Here is a 22070-nt window from a genome sequence, read left to right as displayed (position 1 = left end):
AACATCCTACTCGTATAATTAACTTTCCGAATTGGAAAACTAAAAATAAAGTGCCACTATCCATCTTTAGTTATGATTTTTCTGGTTGTCTTACTTGTACTATATAATACCTACTAATATACAATAATATAATATAACTAACACTTAGCACCCACTCGACAAAATACAAATAGTAAATCGAGTTCTAAATGTGTTTTATGAAAATATTATTTTGTATCATTTAGATAAAAAAAGTTTACCTATGAAAAAAAAACTATAAATACTATTTTCTTCTATTTAATTTAAATTAAAAATAGTCCCATGTAGCAGTAATATCAAATATTCCCTTTTGATATATTTATTTTAAATTATGTACGCTTTTTAATAAACAATTACAAAAAAATAATTATATAAGAAACTGAAAATCTATTAATAGTGCACTGTGTAGAAGTTCAATTGTCACGATCTCTCTTTTTTCTTGAAAGAATAAGAAAAAGTTATTAAAAAGGAAAATTCTTAATTGGACCAAATAAATATAAATATATATATATATATTGTGTAGAAATAGCACCGCATTGTTTGTTTTCGGGGCAAAAAGGATCCATCAATCTCATATCATAATTGTACTCAACACTTCAGTCAGTATCACTCTTCCTTGTTACTTGTACTGTTTTCCACTACCAGCCAGCCTTCATCATTTGTTGTGATTTCGATCCAGGTTCGTGCTTTTTTGCTCTCCATCTTCATTTTTCTTCAACAACTTCACTTGTTTTTATTTTTTTGGACTTACCATCTTGAAGTTCGAGCCTACTTGCAGCTTTTTGTCGTTTATCATATTGAGTTTTAAGCTTTTTCTCAGTGGTTCAATGGTTCTTGTTAGCATTTGAAGCGCTTAAGTTTTTTTTTTTATCTTGTGTGCTTCTGTATTTTCGCTTTGGGGTTAATGGGAGTTAAGTGAGTTCACTGTTCTGTTTGTGTAAGGTGTTTGTTAGAGCTGAAAAGGTTTGTGCTTTATGTTCTCTGAAGTTCCCAAATGAAAAAAAATTACGCTTTGAGTTGCTAGAGAGAAAAAAGAGAAAAAGGGGTTCTTTAATACGAATGGTTTCATGTATGTAGGATTTATTTATCGGTCATCAGCTTCTTATAGACAGTTACTTGTTTTTATTTTTCTTCAATATCTTTTGATTTTTCTAAACTCAGCCTATGTGAGCTTTTTCAAAGCTTAGAAAGGAGGAGGGTTGTTCTGCGGGATCTGGCTAACCTAAATAGGGTGACAGTCAGCCTAAGAATAGTTTAACTATGATGAATCTTCTGAATACTGCTCATGTAGAAGAAATAGATATAGAAGATTCGTATAGCAGATCCTAACTAACCCGGGTTTGAATTGTAGTTGATTGATTGATAAATATATTTTGATCCTTTGCAACTATAGTTGGTGCTGAAGGCTCAATAGGAGAATTTGTCCCGATGCTTAAAATTTTGTTAATTTCTTTTAAATGTAATGTCTTTTTTTGTTCTTTTCGTAACGAGCTATGTGTGGTGCTTGTTAATTATTGCTGTTTTTACAGGGTTGGTAAACGTTTTATAAGCTGGTGAAGTTGGTCTAAGGAGGAATCAGTTATAAGATATTGATTTCCTTGTGAACCTTCAGTTCAGAGTTCCATTCTGGAGTAGTTTGACAGAATTGGAGAATTCCAAAGAATGGAAGAAATACAATCCCAATCAGATCATTATAGGTCACCATCTTCTTCAGTGAGTAGTCCAGCTAATAGGGTGCCATCAAGTAACTACTTCTACTCGAGGAAACCTGGCGCACTTAGACAACCAATTTCATTTGAAGATTCACCTGTTTGGGATGAGACGGATATAGAGGTCAAAGTGGACGAAGGAGGTGATTCAATTAATGCTGCGACTACGCCACCCTCCCCTTCTCTGTCAAAGATCAATAGTGGTTCCTTGCCGTCTCCTTCTTCAATAGAGAGGGAAGTTGTTACAAGGAAGATTGCAGGAGCTTCTATTGCATGGAAGGACTTGACTGTAACTATAAAGGGAAAAAGAAAATATTCTGATAAGGTGGTCAAGAGTTCGCATGGTTATGCATTACATGGAACAATGACTGTCATTATGGGTCCTGCCAAGTCAGGGAAATCAACACTTTTGAGAGCCCTTGCAGGTTTGTGGAATTCAATATGCATCAGTTTATAGAAAAACATCCCGTTGTTTCTATATGTGTCTGAGCTAGATTTCTTTCTCTTCTTTAGGAAGGTTACCTGATTCAACGAGAATGTATGGTGAGGTGTTTGTAAACGGGACAAGAAGGCACATGCAGTATGGTTCCTATGTATGTTGTAAGCATTTACTGTCATTTGTTGTCTTGCTTGTATTCTCAATACGTAAAGATATAGGTCTAGACTGTAGACTCTGACAGCTTTGTTTAGAGATATATATTAGCTGTTGTTCTCTCTGAACTGATCTTTGGAATATAAAATCATAATCACTCTCCTAGTAATGACTACTGGTTTAGTGAGTTGATTGCCCCTGCTTTCTCTTTATAATTTATCGACCAATCCTTTGGCTCTTTTACAAAAAACTGATATGTGTGTCCCTTTGGCAAGAAGATGTCACCTTTTGAAGCAAAACAGTTGTGCAACTGCTTCTAATGATGTGGCATAATTTCATGTGACTGATGTTTGGAAATCCCTTCTTCATCTTTTACCCCTTTTTATTATCGCAATATGGCTTATTCCTTGGTTGCTTTAGCAGTTGCCGGTATGAATTCAGACCTGTGAATTCCTAAGCTTTAGATTAAATCATTCTTTCCATCTCAAACACTGTCCTTCTCGCCAAAGGGGATCTGAAAACCATATTTTCAATAGGTTTGAGCATATCTACAATCATATAGGCTATAGCTACATCATCCAATATATACATTGAAAATAAAAGCTCAAATGTTAAAGGTTGGTAGGCTAGAAATCATGTTAATATTAAAATACATAAAGTACGACTTGTTTATTTGGTTTGAATTTGGGTTAAGAAGTGTTGTACTTTTCAGCTTTTTGGAAGAAAACTTCAATTTACTCAAGTACTTCCTCCGGTCCAAAATAATTGATGTTTTAGGCTTGGACAAATGTATTAAGGATTTCACTCACTCCTAAAAATAAAAATTTTGACTAAAGTTCCTGATTTTCTTTTCTTTTTAGGTTGACACAATTAGCAAGGTCAAATTTGAAAAAAATAATAATTAAATAACCTCTTGGTTTTGTGAAACATCACTTATTTTGGACCAACTTTTAAAGGCTAAAATGTCAATTAATTTGGACGGGAGGAAGTAGTTAGAAAGGGGCACTAGTTATCCTTGTTTTGTCAGCTTGTGCCTTCAGACATGTAAAATGTACTCATTTGCAGGGATATGTTGACAGAGAAACTACTCTTATTGGATCATTATCTGTGCGTGAATTCCTATACTACTCAGCTTTGCTCCAGCTTCCTGGTTTCTTTTGTCAGAGAAGGAGTGTGGTGGAGGATGCTATAGATGCTATGTCACTGGGAGATTATGCTAATAAACTTATAGGTGGCAACTGTTACATGAGAGGTCTTCGAAGTGGTGAGAGGAGGCGTGTCAGCATTGCCCGGGAACTTGTTATGAGACCTCATATTTTATTTATTGATGAACCCCTTTATCATCTTGACAGGTTCTCTTTCTTACTTCTCGTTTTAAAATCACAACAATTTTTTATTGAAGTTCATTGGGTTTACATTGACATATTCAGTATCCATAACTGCGTTCGTGATCTTCGTAGTGACTAGATTACTTGCATTAGTAGCATGAAATAGCTGTCAAATTGTGTGCTATGCTTTAGCTGCTAAAATAGCTAACAGCCAAATATTTAGTATGTTCTAGTTTTTCTGTCCAATAAAAGCATATAAGTTACTAATGCTCCATGTCTGTTAGACAAGTTAATTAGTCATAAAGATTGATTTTCTTGGCTTATATAGTATGTGCATGTGGTGACTGGGAAAGACCATATCATTCATTGAACTATTGAAGTATGTCACTAAAGTTGGTATATGTCAATTCATGCTGGAAGTTTATATGATTTGAAGGTCAATTAGTTAATATTTCAGCATTTTGGGCAAACTGTGTTAATATAAATGCTACAAGCTTTCTTTGAGTAAGACCTGCTAATTAAACTTAGGTTGCTAGCTTAGTGCATGCAGGTGTCTTCTAGGAGTTGTTACCAGAAAATTTGTGGTCTCCTTATTTGGACTTGGTAATCCTCCCCTTATGAGCTAACTTTTAGGGTTGAATTAGGCACAGTGCCATAGCTTTACATGGTTCCCGTGTCATACATGAACATCCAGTGTTGTGAAAAGCGCAGAAAAGCGCGCTTCAAAGCGAGGCGATCCTTGTGCGCTTTTTTATCTTGAGGCGAGGCGATCTAAAAAAAGCTCTCGCTTCAGATGAAGAAGCGAGAAGCGACCCTAAGGCAAAAGCGCAATAAAGCGCGCTTTTTATAAAAAAGCGACAAGTAGGGTTTTTTTTAAAAAAAAATTAGGTTTTTTAAAAACAAATAATCTGAAATATAACCTTCTCTCTCCTCACGACTCTCCTTTCATGACTCTTTCCCTTCTTTCTCTCCTCGCGGCTCTTCGTTTACAATACTTCTTTCCCTTCTTTCTCTCCTGACGATCTCGACTGAGGCTACCTCTCTCTTCAACCTCGACCGCGACTGCAGGTAACTTTTTGTTCATCTCTTTTTTAGCTAATGTTTATTAGTTCATCTCTATGAGTTTCTTTTCTCCTGAAATATACAATCTTCGCCTGTGCTTCATCTCTCTGAGTTTCGACTACTCTAGTTTTTTCTTCTTCTTCTTCTCTTCTTTTCTTCATCTCTGCTGCCTGCTCTGTTTCTAATTACTGACTGCTGCCTCATCTGTTTTTTTTTTCAATTCTTTTGCTTTTTTTTTCTTTTTTTTTTCCAGTCTAGCAGCCTTGTTGAAGAATAGGAGTCTGAATCTTTGTGATTTAATTATGTTTTTGTTTTTTTGCTTTATATGTTGTGACTTATGAGTATTTTTGCCTATGTAATTTCTTTCAATCTAAGACTATATTACCTCTATTTAGTTATTTAATATTTTTTTATTTTTATACTAAATGTCGCTTTTTTTAAAAAAAGCGCGCGCTTCGCTTCACGCTTCTCGCTTCTGTGAAGCAAGCCCTCGTCGCTTTTTTCCGCTTCTCGCTTCCCAAAACACTGTGAACATCAAGTTAAGGGTTGAGGGAGAGAACATGTGATTGATGGTGATTTTCTTATTTGATGTTCTGGAAATTGATATTTTTGTAGCATATTTAAAATAAACTGTAGGTTTCCAACTGAATGAATATCCTGGTTCCCTACTCTCTAAGATTTTCCTTATTAATTCTCGTGTTTTTGACTTGCTATTTTTATGGTTGAGACTTGATGCTCTTGGATATTTTCTTCCTGTCAAAATTATGAACTACTGTAATTTAGCTGATGTTTAGTTCTTGTTGTGTTCAGCGTTTCTGCACTTCTGATGATGGTTACACTGAAGAAGCTTGCCACCTCTGGCTGCACTCTGATATTCACCATTTGCCAAAGCAGTACTGAAGTATTTGGCCTTTTTGACCGAATTTGCCTCCTCTCAAATGGAAAGACATTGTTTTTTGGTGAAACTTTGGCTTGCTTACAGGTAATTTTACTTTGGTATGCTTCCTTACACTGTCCATCTTGGTTCAGGGGAAGGCGTTGGTTTTCTTAACAGTCATGCATGCATCAAACAAAGGCATTGGATAATGAATGATACTTTTTCCCCTGCAATATGGGTTTGTTGGGTTTTCTTTTAATAAGAGAGACCCAGAAGTGGCTGTGGTTTATCTGAATAGGAAGAAGTCAATTGTTAGTCAGCTGATATCCATTTTAAGAGAGAAATGAGCCCATGCAGTTGATTTGGCTGAAGTTCTTTATTTATTCTCATTCTGCATTGAAGAAGCCAATAATATTCTAGCAATGTTGAAGTAAATATTTACTCAAGTTAGGATGGTTACTCTAAGGAACATGTCTTTTATTGGAGTGAAGTCTTGCAGGATAAGGCTATGTTATTAGGACATATTTGAAGTGCGAGCGTCCAGGTTTCATAGTCCAAGTTGTTAATTAGAAGCTTATTTCCCTACAAAGGTATAGGCTATTATACGGTTTCCTTACACACTGGAATAAATTAACAAAGTTCAGTTTGTTGGTTTCTGACAAGGAGGAATTAGTCTAGAGAAATACTGTTGAGTGTTGACAAATTTTCCAATGGACTAAATGTTTCAGAATCCATGGATAGTGGTTGGAAGAAAGAATACGGGTTCCCGTGGAAAATCAGTGAATGTTAACGGGGATCTGGACTGGACAAACTTACTTAAGATGGCATGGAGGAAGATCAGTTCCCCAAGTGTGTGCACAATTGTGAAACACTACTAGAAATACATAGCACTTGAAATGTTTATTTTCTGGTCATTATGTTTTATATCATACTTTGTTCTTTATGTTACTAATTGCTAGAGACTAACATATCATTTAATTGTGAAGCACTTCTCGAATGCTGGATTTCCTTGTCCAATTATGCAAAGTCCTTCTGATCACTTCTTGCGTGCTATAAACACAGAATTTGACAGGATTATTGCGATGTGCAAAAGCTGGCAGGTATATACCTATAAGCATTCAAAGCTCTATTTTTCCCCTTAAAAACTCAATTCTAATGTTTAAAGATAGTGATTGATTTGTTGAAAAATTGTTAGGATGTTGGAACAATTCTAACGCAGCTCATTGTACTGCCTCTTTTCTCCGTATTTGTGCTATTGTTTTATTGTGCTGGGGAAAGCTCTTTGAGAAAGGAACAAAAAGAAACTTTTGCTATAAGATTCAAAATGAAAGTTCAAAGATCCTCATCTGTTCTCTGGCCACCCTATCCCCCCTCCCCCTTCACAACACAAAAAGGAAAGATGTTCCTTAAAGTTTGTGCTTTTGTTATCTCAACAGGATAATCATGGAGACTTATCATCAGTGAGCATGGATACTGCCATCGCTATACGTACCATTGAAACAACTTATAGATTATCAGCAGATGCTGCTGCCGTTGAATCAATGATAGTGAAGCTTACTGAGAAGGTACATTTATCATAGAAAAGAGAAGGTATGTAATATGTTTGTAATAATGGAACTTACCAAGAAGGTATGTTTTTTCACTGTTCTCACGGTTGACATCATGGGTAGTCAGGTAGTACTATCAACTTTGCTCGATCTTTTTCCAAGAACTTCTCAAGTGTCAAGTAGATCTAGGCAATGCATACTTTAGTGTGACCACTAGATAGTAGTAAGTATTCCAATTTTGATATGAACTAACTACATAAACTCATAAGTTATTAAGCTTGCGTGCTCTGGACAGTAATATAATTTGAGCACTCTCTTGAAGGATGCTCTTTTATTGGCTTTGGTTTGTTTTGAAAAACTAGATTGTCCTCAATATCATTATATTCTTGTGTGAACTGAAGTTTTTGGTTTCTTTAAGCCTAGAATGGAGCAGATATTTTGTCACTGTCCATTCAATATTTAAAAAAATGCTATTAATTTTAGTTCCTTGGTCATTTAAAGCTTTATAGTCCTTGCTTTTGTGTTAGTTACCCCCATACAGAAGCGGAGCTAGGTGGGTGTTCATGGGTTTAGACGAACCCAGTAGCTTTTACATAAACCATATATTTGTACTAGAAAATTAATTAAATTTATATGTATATTAATTTGTGAACCCCTAACAATATTGCTTGACGGTTGTTAACTAAATTTAGAACCCCAAACTCTTAATCCTGGCTTCGCTTCTGCCCACATCAAGAGTTATTTGTGTCAATATCCGAGTTAGAGTTTCCTCCAATCTCTGTTCCTTGCATAACCAAAGTTCTTTAACAGTAGAGGCAATTTGACAGCCTGTTGAAGTATTTTGAACTCAATGCATTACTCAATCTACTCTAAAAAGAATAACAAAATTTGGAATAAGAGGGTCATACAATTTAATTTACATCTATTTCATACTTTGATTTATAATCTTTAAAAATAGTAATTTCTCTATTGAGAATCTACATAAAAAGTCTTTATTCAAAAAAAAAATTACATAAAAAGTACCGGAAGTCATAATCTTTTGTAATTAGAACTAGTTCAAGGAATATTTGATAAGATCATTGTCAGGTAGAAAAATGGCTAAGAAATCCTCGGAGTGTACAATAATAAAAGTTTTAGTGGTCAAACAACTATACTTACAGCCTGAGCTTCAATATAATGTCTGATCTCTTGCATTTTGTCCTTTCAGGAAGGTCCATCACTCAAAAGAAAGGGAATGGCAGGAAATGCAACACGAGTTGCAGTTTTGACTTGGAGATCTTTATTGATTATGTCAAGGGAGTGGAAATATTATTGGCTAAGATTGATTCTTTATGTGTTTCTTGCCCTCTGTATTGGCACTGTGTTTTCTGGATTGGGGCATTCCTTGTTCTCTGTCATGGTAAGCGAACAACTAAAAAATAAGCTCTCTTTCCTTTTGCATATGTCTAAACTCTAATACAGTAGTCCATCAATATGATGTTTGTGCACCAGACCTCCTGTTTTTCTGGTTACACAGTCCATGAAATAATCATGGACTGAGTTGATTTTGCTGTTTTTTTTACTCATGGTAAATATTTGTCATTACTAGCTCTTGTTTTCAGTATGCAAACTATGATACTTTTCTTGCCATGCAGAGAAGAGTAGCAGCAATATTTGTATTTGTTTCATTCACCTCTCTGCTAGGCGTCGCCGGTGTACCTTCACAGTTGAAAGAGATCAAGGTGATGCGAGCAACTTATTTGTGTTTCCTCTGTATAATGCACAAGCATGCTTCTGCGAAACTAATATATGTGAACACCATGTTCGAATGAATCCAGTACATGTGTGTATTTAAGAATCAAGCTTTGTTTTGTAGGCTGAGAGTGGACTATACACCTTCATAGAAATGTGATCCTCATTCTAGTCTTTTCTTCAGTCATGAACTACAGTTTACCCTTAACCCTGTGTGTCATAATCTATATTGCACTCTTACTGTAATTTTTCTTTCGCCCAAAGGACTATTGTATCATCAGTCAAACTTCTTGTTCAAATTAGTGAGGTGAAATGTAGACAAATACGGAGTTGAAGTGACAAATTCTCAGGACTAGGGTTCTCCAATAGCTGAACTATCTAGACTTATCGCTAGAAATGTGACATTTCTGGCTTGGTTTATTAAATCATATTCCTATTCAATCTCATCAGTCCTCGCAAGTAAGCCTTTGAACTTGATTTCTCTAAGAAGCTGGGAAATGTTTGATGAGGTGCAATATTGATATCAGATTTTATTTTTAAGATAAGCCATTCATTATTAGCATTACATTTAATGTGGATTGTGCTATGGATAATTTTCAGTAATAACCTAATCATACACTAAGATGTATAGCAAAGGTGACAAATTTGATATCCCAATGACATCTAGGTCTTGTATTTTAGAGTACTTAGATAGTGAGTGTTCTAAACTTTTCAATTTATTATTGTTACTTGCTTTTATAAACTTTGGTTTTGTTATTCGCTCTGATAATGAGTTATTATTGGTATCATCCTCATCCAGTTTAAAAATCGACCTAATCAACATCATGATGACTTTGCAGATATACACCTATGAAGAATCAAACCAGCATTCTGGAGCATTTGTTTTTCTACTTGGGCAGCTTTTTGCCAGCATCCCTTTCTTGTTTCTCATCTCCATTTCGTCAAGTCTGGTCTTCTATTTTCTAATAGGACTGCGACATGAGTTCAGCTTGCTGATGTACTTTGTGCTGAATTTCTTTGCGTGTCTATTGGTAAATGAGGGTCTGCTGCTGCTGGTTGCTTCCATTTGTCAAAATATCTTCTGGAGCATCTTAAGTTTTGTGTCCATACATGTGAGTTCTGCCTGAAATCTAAATTTGCAAGATATGATTTACTATTGGATGAGTTACCTTCTTTCCCTTTCCCTTTGGTGTAATATTGCCATATTCTATTGATTGGAAAGTATGCAGTGATTGTAGCTGTGTGTGTTCCTAATGTGTCATTAAGGGGAATCAAGGAAATTGGGTATCTGAAATGTATGCAATTCTACTGTTATATAGGATTCTTGTAGTAGGAGTATCATTTCATGTTGAGTTGAGAGCCCTAACTTTTTCATTCAACGGCTATCTTATCTCGTATTTCAGGTGATAATGATGCTTTCGGCTGGTTTTTTTAGAATCAGAAGTGCTTTGCCTAGACCAGCATGGATGTACCCCATTTCTTATATAGCTTTTCATACTTATTCTATCCAAGTAAGTTTGAGACTAGTGCATACATATTCTTGATCACTGGTTATCTATCAGGAAAATCATATTAATGGATTTCTTTTACCAGGGACTGTTGGAGAACGAGTACATCGGAACTTCTTTTGCAGTGGGGCAGGTTAGAACCATATCTGGTTATGAGGCTCTGGGAAATGTATATGATATATCTGATGACAGCAACTCTAAGTGGAAAAATTTACTGGTGCTGTTTGTTATGGCTGTTGCATACAAAGTTGTTGTTATTATTCTGCTCAAGTGTTGTATCAGGAAAAACCACTCTGTTCACAAACTTTTCCGATGTAACCAAAACAGAAAGGATTACAAATAGATGCTATATACTATTGCAACTTCAGTTTCTTGGAGTTTATTGCTTATAAAATTGGCAATTTGAGAGCATGAAAGTTCCTTTTTTCACAAATTTCATACACCTTGTATGATTAGCGTGTCATCTGCCTTTAATAGTTAATGCTTTTATAATTGATGGTTAGTTATTACCTTTAATCTTATTTAATGTGGAGGGAGATCAATATCTTAATTAAAAAAACATGACGAGTAAAATGAATTGGAGTGAATATATAAAAAATCATAGTGATGGTGTTTAGTTGAAGACGACTAGCATGGTAGCGGACTGCCAACCTCATTGGAGAAAAAAAAAATCATATTAATTATTTTCTTCATTTGGAATAGAAAAATAAAATGTATAAATATTTTATTAAAATAATATTTGTTTATTTGTTTATAATATTATTTTTATATATTTAGCTGATCAATATTGACGTAGGGCCAAACATCTAGAAAAGGGGCTTTTATATGCAATCCTAAAAAAGAAAAAGGAGGAAAATCCGTTGACAAGTTCGAGGCGTAGATCAGTTGACAGTTCAACAGCCTATAAAAACCCGGTGCGCGCCAAACCCACCGAATTCTTCCCAGTTCACACGGGTCCGCTGATTTCTTTTGGTTTACGGCACTGGTCAAAATGTGTGATCTTTTTCAATTGAATTTCAATTTCAGCAACTGATACATCGGAATCCCATGGCTTCATCGTCGTTTCTCACCGGCGAGCGAGCTGTGGTAGCACTATTCATTGCCCGGATTGTCTTCTCCCTCCCTCAATCTCTCCTCTTCGAATCTCTCTCCCTTTCTCTCCTATCTCTCCTCGCCCTCTCCGTCGAGATCTCCGTCGATGCCTCTGCTTCAGTTCCCCTCTCTCACTTCTTCAAAACCAGGTTAGTTTTACTGCAATTATTATCCTGAATGAAATTATTTTTTAGGTGAGCGCGGGCCGGGCCGGGCCGGACGGCATTATGAAAGGTAAAAGAGCTTGGGATTGAAACATTTGAAGTTGCAACCACTAGGCTGCATCTTCAAGTTACAATTTTGCATAGTTCCCCTTTGATTTATGTTGTTCTTTGAATTGGAAATTTTGGGGTTGAGCAGGCTAATTTCTGAATTGACTGTCATTTGCGTAATAAATGTACAGTTTTGGTTTATATACATAGCTTGGTATTGTTTTTCAGGCCTGGTGCTTCATCAGGGATATTTTTGGGGGCAGTAACGCTGCCTGGTGTTATGGTATCAAAGTTGATTCAGATGTCAAGAGCAGTATCTTTAAATCAATCTGGAAGTGAAGGTAGAACACTCATTTTAGCAAATTGAGCTTTTGTAGTTTGATTGCTTATTATTATATTGGGAGCAAATATTTTCCCTGTCCCCCCACTCCCGAGAAAATACTGCAGGGTGTGACCACAAAATTGCCACACTAACAAGGCAATCTACGTTGATCAGAAATTTCAGAAATGAGCACTCCGGTTAAGGATTCCACCTTCTAGTATCACCTCAAAGCGCTTCGTTCAATCAATCCCAATACCTTAGTTCCACATAAGACCATAAATAAACTGGAAGAATTTTGTTGATCTCATCAAGATGGTTGAGCTTAAGTTTCTTGGGATGGATTTGGCTGTGTTTTGGGAACCCTTAGCAAAGATGAATTCCTGGAAAAGGATTGTTTGGTTCGGTTAATATCCAAGATCCTTGGATATCCTATGGTTGCTGCCTCCACCACTGTTAAAGTTCCTCAGATATTAAAAAATTGTACAGTGCAAAAGTTTAGTGTTTTGAGTTTTGAGCTTGAAGTAATTGGTTCTACCATTGCTTTAGCATATTGTCTTCACAAAGGACTTCCATTTTCAGCATTTGGAGAGAATGCTTTTCTTTTGATTCAAGCTATCATTTTGGTGCTATCATCTATTATTTTACTCAGCCTTTGGGAGGAGAACATTGATTAGAGCATTATCATATTGTGCTATAGCCCCATCTGTTTTGGCAGGTGAAATTGATGCCATCCATTTTGAGGCTTCATATGCCTGTCAGCACACGATTTTCTTTTTGCTAGTATGCCCAAATCTTGAAGAATTTTAAGAACAGAAGAACTGAGGAGCTAAGCTGTTTAACCTTTTTAATGAACTTTGGTGGTTCCATGTTAAGAGTTTTTACCAGTTTTGAATGACACTTGGGTAAAAGAAAGTACTTCTTATTATTTACCCTCCATTTCAAAATTTCTATGTTCGAACCACTTGAAAAATCTTCGTAAACTGGTTCTTGCAAGGATAATACTCATTGATGAACAAATGAAGCACTGTTTCTTTAAAAAAAATTATTCAAAAGAAGCAGTAATGACAATGAAAGTGCAGTATGAAGAACGATAACTGTACTGTAATTGATAAGTTTTGAAGTACTATTTTCTGTATTCATATACTTGACTGTTGAATCTCCAATCTTAAATATTGTCAAGTTCCTTTCCATCTTGTGATGTTTCTACATGGAGAAACCTTGTCTAGTAGAGGAAATGTGTAATCTTGCTTCTGCTTGTGTAGCTGAGAACAAGTCAAAGCAGTTGCAAGTTTGTATTCAGGAATTATGTTGAATCCTACCTTGCCTAACCTGTATGACTGACTTCTTTTAGTTTTGACCTTTTAACAGAGCTTAAAAACCTGCAACTACTGTATTGGGTGACATCTGCAAGTTGCTACACGGTGCTAGCTTACCTCTGGTTCATTTTTTACCATCAATCAGACAGCAAGAATTGTGCTACTTCCCAATGTAGTTTAAGTTGTATAGCATTGTATTTTGGAGTCTGCTGTGTGTCTTTTGCTGTGGAATCTCATAGTGGTAGGTCAACTTCTCTTACTTTATATTCACTTTTTGATTCATTAGTCAACCTAGAAGTTGCTGACAGCTATGTACTCCTTAACAACTCTTTTGGTGAACTTCTCCTGCAGGGTGGTATACAGCAGCTAACTTATTGTGGCTATTCTCTCATGGATATGCTGCAGTAAAATTAATTCAGAAAATTCTCCACACTTTTCCAGCATGCGCTTCAATTGGTTGGTCATGTTACTATATTTTTACTTTACTAGATCTCTAGTATCTCAAACTACTAAAAATTGCACACTTGATATGAAGGTCCTCTGTTGTGCGGAAATTCAGTTCACATTCACTCTCCACTAATCACAACAAAACTATGACTTTTCGGCATGTTGCTATAGACAATATGAAACAACAATTATTTATATAGAGCTTCATTCTGCCGACTTACCTGTTTTTCTTATTCTTTTCTTGTGATATCTTGTAGTTGATCTTTCAGAAAGGAGAAGTCTAGAATTAAAAAAGATTTAAAAGTTGACAGTTAACTTAAGGCTTTTTGAACTCTTTTTATGTGCTTAATTTAGGGCTACTCATATTTTGGGTTCTGTTAGTGAGTGTTTAAACTATTTTCTGATAATAATGATCTTTTTTTGTTTTATATGTCATGTTAGATTTACATTAAATGTTATATACACATTGATTATCTTTAACAAAGAAGTTTGGTTCGTGTTGAATGTAACATGTTTTTTTATTTAAAATTTGTATACTGTCTCTGAACCTTGATATTTATTTGGATTTATGTCTTGCCTATTAGTGAAGATTAAAGCTACTTGGGTATTGTAGGGTCTTTATGTTGTAGGATTGGGTTGTATTCATTGATGGTATCTTATCTGACATTTGAAAGAGAATTCTGATACATTATGTCCAATCTATGGGATAAAGACCTTCTGATACCATATCTCTGATTCAATGACTTTGAACAATGTGCCAGATATTAAATTGCACTGTTAGAACATATGCTATTCCACATAATCTTGCACTGTTAAAATGTTTAATTCCATACAATCTTTATTTCTTGTTATTTCAGAGATCAGAGCCTCAAAATCATTTGATATATCTTATTTGGTTTGCTTTGTTTGATGACTGGTCCTCTAGTCCTCTGTACAGTTGTTTACATTCTTATTTCTCTTCTTAGGAGAAACGCTACTGGTTACTGTTGGTCTTGTTATCTATTTTGGGGACATGCTAGCTTGTACTGCTGCTAAGGTTAGTTTATCACATTTTACTTTCTCTGATAGCAGATGATATAGATACCTAACAAGCAGTGTTTTTTCCATTAACAGTCCCATGGGTACTTTGCTGTGTCTAAGGTAGTGACTGTACCATATGGAATCCAAAGAAGTGAAGTTAGCGTTATTATTCAGGTATTATACATGCTGTTAATTCTCTAGACCATTCTCCTCTTACGGTGATATAGAGTAAAAGGTTTCTGATTCACGGTATTGATCATGAAATGTAACACTATGTTCCAGGGATTGATTATTGGCCTTCTTGTTTTCCCTATGCTGTTCAAATATGTGCTTCAAATTCTTGAGCGAGTCAGCTTGGCATCTTTTAGAGATACTGTAGATAATCATATGAGGCGATCTTTTGTGTTCTACATTTCCCTCGCGTGTGTTCTCATTATAGCTGTACCATCATGGATGCAGCTTGTTCAAGATTTTCACGTGCACCCTTTTCTATGGTAAGCCTCCATTCAGACTTATTTCTTTTGGATAATTGCACCTATTATGCTGCATATTGTTATTATGTTGTGTGATTTGGTTAACAGAGGTTTAGTGGTTTGTAGGAATTATTAACACTTGCTTTAGACAATTAGACTTTTTAAACTGGACGTGAAAGCATGTGATAGACCTTGAAAAACATGTGGAGATTTGATCCTTGATAATTATAATTGCTGCATGACCTCTGGTCAGGTCTGTGAGCGTCACCCTTGTTATGCATGTAAATTGTGAGTGTATGCTATTCTAGAGGTCAATCTAATATTCAAATGTTGAATCAAGATAAACAGTTACCTGAGCACCCAAGGTATGACTTAGTGGTCTATAAAGTGGGTTGAGAACCATGAGGTCATAGGTACAAATCCCATTGGAGGCAAAAACACTAGGTGATTTTTTCCCAGCTATCCAAGCCTTGATAGACAGAGTTTCCCTGTGGAAGGTAGCTAGTACCTTGTGGAATTAGTTGACGGTTGGAAAAAAAGACACAGGCATGTACCTGAATTTAAAAAAAAAACATAGTTACCTGTTACCTTATGACGCAAGAAGTTGTGTGTGATATCTAGCTAGAAGGTAATAATACCTATTTAAAAAATAGATACTGAATGAGAAGATAACAGGGCAGAGAAGAACTTTGCAGTGTCTAAATTTTCAATGTGTTCAGCTACTAGCTCTTGCATTCATACAGTGACTATCTCATATGACATTACTATGAATTAAATCATATATCGTTTACCTCAAGACACACACGGTGTTACTACTTTGTTTATATTTTGATGTTCTGTGTCTTCTGATTATTGCAGGGTATTAGATTTTGTTCTGTCAGAACCGCTTAAAAGGTTGTCGCTGTGTATCTATTGGTTGGTTGTTATTTATGTATCAGTTATCAGATTTTACAACATCTCTAAGAGCAGTAAGATTGAGAGGATTCTTCTTCGAAAATACTACCATTTAATGGCTGTTTCAATGTTTGTTCCTGCTCTCATACTTCAGGTGATTTGAGTTGAAATTCTTTAGGAAGTCTTTTTCCTTCTTTTGAACCTATTGTTTATTTTTATAGGAGTTGTTGACCATCTGTAATTTCTGCAGCCGAAGTTTCTTGATCTGGCTTTTGGTGCAGCTTTGGCTGTTTTCTTGATGTTGGAAATCATACGAGTAAGGTTTCCCTGCACATTCATCTTGTTTCTAGATATTGCAAGTCAAAAGAATCTTCGAATTAAAAGAACATTCCCATTTAATTGAAAAAAAAGAACAGAATTTCTGTCACATAGATCAATCAGGGTGATAAAGATTGTATTCACTTTCAAGCTTAGGCACACTTTTCAAATGAAGCCAAGCTTGCAAGTAAAGATATCTTATATTCGCTTCATTTGGACTTCGATGAAGCCTCATTGACACATTAAAAACCAATTGATCTGTAATATAACTGAAGTCTAAATAATTTGTTGCACTTATATTTCAGACATAGAAGTATGTACATATACTTGTAAATGCAACATTTTCAGATGTTTTTTTCTTTTTCAATGTTATTTAAGTTCTTGGTAACTTCCTATAATTTCTTGCAGTGCTTAAACAATTTACGATGCCTCACAATATTTATCTTCCGTTTTGAGACAGATATGGAGAATCTGGCCCTTGGGACAGCTTGTGCACCAATTTATGAATGCTTTTACAGATCACCGTGACACTGATCTTCTTGTTGTCAGGTTTGAAATAGTTCCTCCATAGCATGAAATTATTTGCAGCATATACCTTGTGTCAACTCTAACCGTTTGCCTTCCTTCCACTTTCAGCCATTTTTCACTCTTATTAGGATGTGCGCTTCCTATTTGGTTGTCCTCTGGTTTCAATGACCGACCATTAGCCCCTTTTGCTGGGATCTTGAGCCTTGGAATTGGAGATACAATGGTAAACTTGCTATTGCTTGCTTGTCCTATACCTTTCTCGATGCAGTAGTATCTACTTCTTCAGAACCCACTTGATGCTTGCTTTGGAACCTTGTGAATTTTGCAGGACAATGAAAACCTACCTTACAATATCTCCATATCTGCTCATATATAAAATTCAATTTTTTTTCCAAGACAGGAGTAATATTTTGATAGTTTGGGCAGTAGAGAATGAACTTAGAGCTGTTGGATCATATTGATTGTTATTTATGCACTGTAAATTTTAACTATGAACTTCTATCTAGGCATCAGTGGTTGGATACAAGTATGGGGTCCTCCGCTGGAGCAAAACTGGCAGTATGTCTCTGTTCCCTCTCTTGTTTTGTCATTACTTCTTTCGTACCCCTCACCATCTGAATCTACAAATTCTCTTTGGTAGAGAAAACAATCGAAGGCACTGCTGCTGGCATAACGTCTGTCCTGGCTGCATGCTCCATTCTACTTCCACTTCTAGCTACAACCAGATATGTTCAGGTCTCTCTCTCTCTCTCTCTCTCACACACACACACACACACTCTCTCTGTGGACATGTACAAAGGGGTGTCGCATGCATACCTATTCATACCAAAAAATGGCTTCCATAAGTGCATATTTATGAGAAAAGAAAGTTACATGGTCATGCTTCTACACTATTTGCAGTTATGCAGCTTAAATCTATTTTATCTGATGTTGACGAGGCAAATTTCTGTGATCACCTTAAAATTAACCTCCTTCCTTATGAATAATGAACCTCATTTCAATTCTTTGACGGCCCCTACTTATCCAAATTCATGTCTACTTGGGGAATTAATGTAGACGCTGAAACACGTGAACTTTGTGCAACCTCTCAAATTTTCTAATGACTATTGTCAAAAATCTCCTTCATTCAACTTTGTGGTTGATCTTTAATACTGTATTGGAAATTATGCAGAACTGGTTCTCCCTTCTTTTTGCGGTGACTATAAGTGGTCTGTTGGAAGCCTACACTGCCCAACTGGATAATGCCTTCATACCTCTGGTGTTCTATAGCCTCCTCTGTCTGTGAACACTTATCTGCTGACCACTTCTCCGAAAGACAACATGCTGATCCTTCAACAGTACTGGTTTGAGCGCACACATTCTTTTTGTAGATATTACCGTTGTAGAGTTACATGACATGTACAATTAGATGGTAAACAGCCTCCACCTCTAACCCTTAAAGGTTGTGGGTTCGAGTCACCAATGAAACAAAAAGGTGGGGGCTCCTAAGGAGGGGTATAAAAAAGGCACAATAGGTTGATAGGTGAAAAAGCAAGAAGTTACTCTTTTTGTAATCTAGATGTAGCATTTGTTTTCTATAAAAGCACTAGTAAGACTATTTTTGATATGTTTTTGCTGTAACTTTTGTCGTGCATACTTTACAGTAATCTATCAGAGTTCACATACACTAGGAGAAAAGTATTCGTCAAAGTTTCTACGTTATGTTAAACAAGCAGTAGTTCAAGCCTGCCAGTGAAGTCGATTGATTGATAAGAGCTAACAAAAGCGTCTGCTCTGTTAACAGTTTAATGTGGGGAACTTAAAGCTGTAGTGAGTGAGCTTATTGGATAAGTGTCGGATGGTTTGATTTGGTATTTGAAATTCGAACGATGTTACATAAATTAGGACAAGGGAATAGTATATACATAAAATACGAAAAGACGTTTATTGTGTGCCACCACGTTAGAATTGTTCGTTTGGGGTACACCACCATGTTAGAATGCTCCAGAGTACAGACTAGTACACTGTTACTCGTGGATTACTATTTACGAACGATTTTTTCAATTATTATGTTTTGTTGATTAGACTTTAAAATAAACTAATTTAATGGTAATACTTCTTCGAAAGTATGTGTCAATTATACATTAATAATAGCTCCATGTATCTTCAATATCAATCTTTTGATCATGAACCTTTTGACCTCTTTACCTCCAATTCATTCGTAAGTAAATAAGAGTCCAGAGCCTAAAGTGTAAAAATATTTGAGTTCAAAAAGGATATCAATTTATTTTTTTTAACCAAAGGGGTAAAATCGCTACTGGCGATTGGTGTGACGCCATAACAAAAAAAATTAAGTTAAAAGAAAATTTTTAAAAAGGGGAAATTGATTGATTTTATTTCTTAGTTCGAATTAACTAAAACAATATCTCCATTAGTTGAACCATCTCTAGGGATCGTGAAAGATGTTTTACTATTTATCAATAGATTAATGATGAATTTTTCATTTAAGTCTTATTTTTCCTTAGTAACATTTGTTTGAGGTTCTGCAAGTTCAATTTTTACAGACTCAGTTTTTTGAGTTTTTGAAAGATTTGAAAACTAAACTTCGGAAATATTTTTGATTTTTTTTAAAAAAAAAATAAAAAACACTAGTGATATATTAGCAAGAAGATTTCATGTGCGCCGTGAATTATGATATATGTCCTTGTCTTTAATTAATGAAACGTTGTTTGGGTCGGGGAGGAAAAATATTGAAAGCAAATGAAAGGAGGGAATCGAAGTTGTTTAGAAGATATTAAATAATTTAATTAGATTTATACACGTGCTTAATTAAAACGTGTTTTTCTTTTTCTAAAGAAAAAGTCAAAAGATTGTAGCATTTTTTTCTTCTGGGGCTTAATTGAAAAGATTAGTCATCAAACATGGCGGTCGGTCCGGTAGTCCGATTGGACCACGCTTGTCTCGCAAATAAAATTATTATTATCAGAGATCGTGTTTAAATAAGAGTTATTTTAAAATTATCAGTTCGACCTTTTGTGTTAGCTTAAAAATATAATTTGTTTCTTAAAAAACTTAGAAGAGCTTGTTGGCGAATCATATTAGCTTTAAATATAACTTTTATCAGATTTTTAAAAAAGTATTTTGAATGAGTAGCTATGTGCATATTTCTCTAAATAGTTTAAAATAATCAGTATTTTACTTAGGACTTTATATTTTTTATACAGTATAATTTCTTGTTAAGTATTAAAACAGGAAACACTATCAATTTTAATTTAATAAATATAAAATTTTATATGAATGATTTATTTTATCTTAGAAATCAAACCTCTTTTATTAAAAAAAATACTTTCGTTTAACTATTACCCAAAAATATTACTACAAATAAGGTGGTTATTTATGATGATAGAACTACACATGAACGAATTTATTGGACCCATTCTTTATTATTTTCAATCATTTCTTGTTCTTTTCTCTACTTTGTATCTACTATGACTGAACCTTTCGTTTGACTTGTCAATCTGCTGATATTTTTTTCCTAGAGGAGACATTACTTATTTTTGTTCCAAGGTGACTATCTCTTCACGCTCAAATAGAAGTCCCTAGGTGATAATATTGTTAATTATTCTTTTATATTAGTATCGTTTGTCCGAATATAACATAATATAAAAATAGATTTTTAAAAAAAGTTGATGGTTTGGTAAAAAGTTACCTTTTCCGTCCGGTATTGTTTGTCATGGTTTCTATTTTTAGAGTCAAACTATTAAAACTTTGACTAACATTTTAAGATGCATTTTTTCATCATATTAATATGCAAAAAATTGTAATTTATAGTACTTTTCATATAGTTTTAGAATATCTATTTTTTTTTAAAAATATCGAATTAATGTGATCTAATTTATCTTTAAAAATTAGTCAAATTGACTTTCGATAAGCGCAACATGACAAACATTTCTGGACGGAGGGAGTATTATATAGAATATTAACCATTTATATTGCTAAAGTACATAGAGGTGATTAATGTTTTATTCTCTATATAATTATATTACTAATAAACTACATAGAGGTGAATGTTTTACTCTATATATTGTGTGCTATTTAAAGATGGTGTATTTAAACATTTGCAAGAAAAAGGAAACATCATTTTCTTTAATTTTCGTCCAAAATGAGTTCTAAAGTGTCTCTTTTTACTTATCGGTTGGAGGGATGAGAGATAACTCTTTTTTAATAAAATATGGGATCATTTTATTTTGTGAAACTTTTACATATAGTAAATATAAAATTTATATTTGTATGTTATAGCAAAGATTGTCTAATTGCGCTCTAGCAAACGTATATATGTATAAGTATCTATACAATTGAAGCGAATTGCATAAAACGAGAAAGAGAGAAATTATATACGATTTGAATTGTATAAAACGAGAAAGCGAGAAAGGCAGAATTGAATTGTATAAAACGAGAAAGAGAAAAATTATATACAACGTGAATTTGTATAAAACGAGAAAGAGAGAAAGGCAAAAAGAGACTTGTGCAGGGAATTACAATTGAGTCGAATTGTATAAAACGAGAAAGAGAGAAATTATATACAATTTGAATTTGTATAAAACGAGAAATGCAAAAGAGACTTGGGCAGAGAAATATTGTATTGTATAATTATAAGTGTATAGAACGAAGATAAATGTATTTGCATGCGTTTATACAATTTTCTCTCGCTTTACACAATTAGAAACACAATTTATACAATTCTATTGTATAAAGCAAGAGAGGCGAGCGACAGGAATAAGCGAGCGAGAGAGGGAGGGTGGCGAGCGAGAATATAAGGGAGAGAGGAACTGTCAAATAATTTGCTACGAAACACAAATAAATCAAAGGATAGCTACTATATTTATTTTATATTATTAGTTTATCATTCTATACAACTATCCCTTTATTTTGTGTTAGATTAAATTTTTAGTCTTAAAATTATCATATTACTTTGAATTTTGAGTCTTAAAAATTATCATATTACTTATTACCTTAACTAATATGGAACATATATAGATATTCTGAGATAATAATACTAATTATTACTTATCCAAAAAGTATTTCCACTCAATAAGA

General features: G+C 34.6%; 2 protein-coding genes and 1 pseudogene across 4 annotated transcripts; all 3 read left to right on the top strand.

Annotated features, from left to right (window-relative positions):
- Positions 1-542: 542 nt before the first annotated feature.
- LOC107021339 (ABC transporter G family member 3-like) lies at positions 543-10783 on the top strand. Of its 2 annotated transcripts, none has more exons than XM_015221981.2 (12): positions 543-697; positions 1548-2152; positions 2241-2320; positions 3385-3671; positions 5520-5691; positions 6573-6686; positions 7023-7151; positions 8341-8532; positions 8768-8854; positions 9704-9976; positions 10268-10375; positions 10458-10783. In XM_015221981.2, exons 2-12 carry the CDS (start codon positions 1681-1683, stop codon positions 10713-10715), a joined length of 2172 nt encoding a protein of 723 aa, XP_015077467.1. In that variant the 5' UTR covers positions 543-697; positions 1548-1680; the 3' UTR covers positions 10716-10783. The 2 variants fall into 2 exon arrangements, with proteins under 2 accessions (XP_015077467.1, XP_015077468.1); XM_015221982.2 differs by lacking the exon at positions 543-697 and adding an exon at positions 751-981.
- Positions 10784-11209: 426 nt separating this feature from the next.
- LOC107021187 (dolichol kinase EVAN) lies at positions 11210-18658 on the top strand. 2 transcript variants are annotated; one of them, XM_015221797.2, is made up of 14 exons: positions 11214-11613; positions 11905-12017; positions 13367-13555; positions 13666-13770; positions 14727-14797; positions 14875-14955; positions 15064-15275; positions 16113-16302; positions 16399-16464; positions 16927-17015; positions 17103-17217; positions 17501-17552; positions 17635-17729; positions 18166-18658. In XM_015221797.2, the coding sequence occupies exons 1-14, from the start codon at positions 11420-11422 to the stop codon at positions 18277-18279; spliced, it is 1686 nt and encodes a 561-aa protein (XP_015077283.1). In that variant the 5' UTR covers positions 11214-11419; the 3' UTR covers positions 18280-18658. The 2 variants fall into 2 exon arrangements, with proteins under 2 accessions (XP_027773871.1, XP_015077283.1); XM_027918070.1 differs by lacking the exons at positions 17501-17552; positions 17635-17729; positions 18166-18658 and adding an exon at positions 17323-17496 and having other exon boundaries at positions 11210-11613.
- On the top strand, positions 12024-13360 carry LOC107021188 (annotated as a pseudogene).
- Positions 18659-22070: the final 3412 nt, after the last annotated feature.

The sequence above is a fragment of the Solanum pennellii genome, chromosome 6 (assembly GCF_001406875.1).
Source record: "Solanum pennellii chromosome 6, SPENNV200".
NCBI lineage: Eukaryota > Viridiplantae > Streptophyta > Magnoliopsida > Solanales > Solanaceae > Solanum > Solanum pennellii.
The sequence above is the reverse complement of the archived record's forward strand: the minus strand, read 5'-3'. Positions and strand labels throughout refer to the sequence as shown.

Coding starts and splice junctions, on each gene's coding strand:
- LOC107021339 (XM_015221981.2), top strand. CDS start 1,681: ATGGAAGAAATACAATCCCAATCAGATCATTATAGGTCACCATCTTCT. Junction 7,152..8,340: donor TAGTGAAGCTTACTGAGAAG/GTACATTTATCA, acceptor TTGTCCTTTCAG/GAAGGTCCATCACTCAAAAG. Junction 8,533..8,767: donor ATTCCTTGTTCTCTGTCATG/GTAAGCGAACAA, acceptor CTTGCCATGCAG/AGAAGAGTAGCAGCAATATT.
- LOC107021187 (XM_015221797.2), top strand. CDS start 11,420: ATGGCTTCATCGTCGTTTCTCACCGGCGAGCGAGCTGTGGTAGCACTA. Junction 12,018..13,366: donor AAATCAATCTGGAAGTGAAG/GTAGAACACTCA, acceptor ACCTTTTAACAG/AGCTTAAAAACCTGCAACTA. Junction 14,956..15,063: donor AAGTTAGCGTTATTATTCAG/GTATTATACATG, acceptor ACTATGTTCCAG/GGATTGATTATTGGCCTTCT.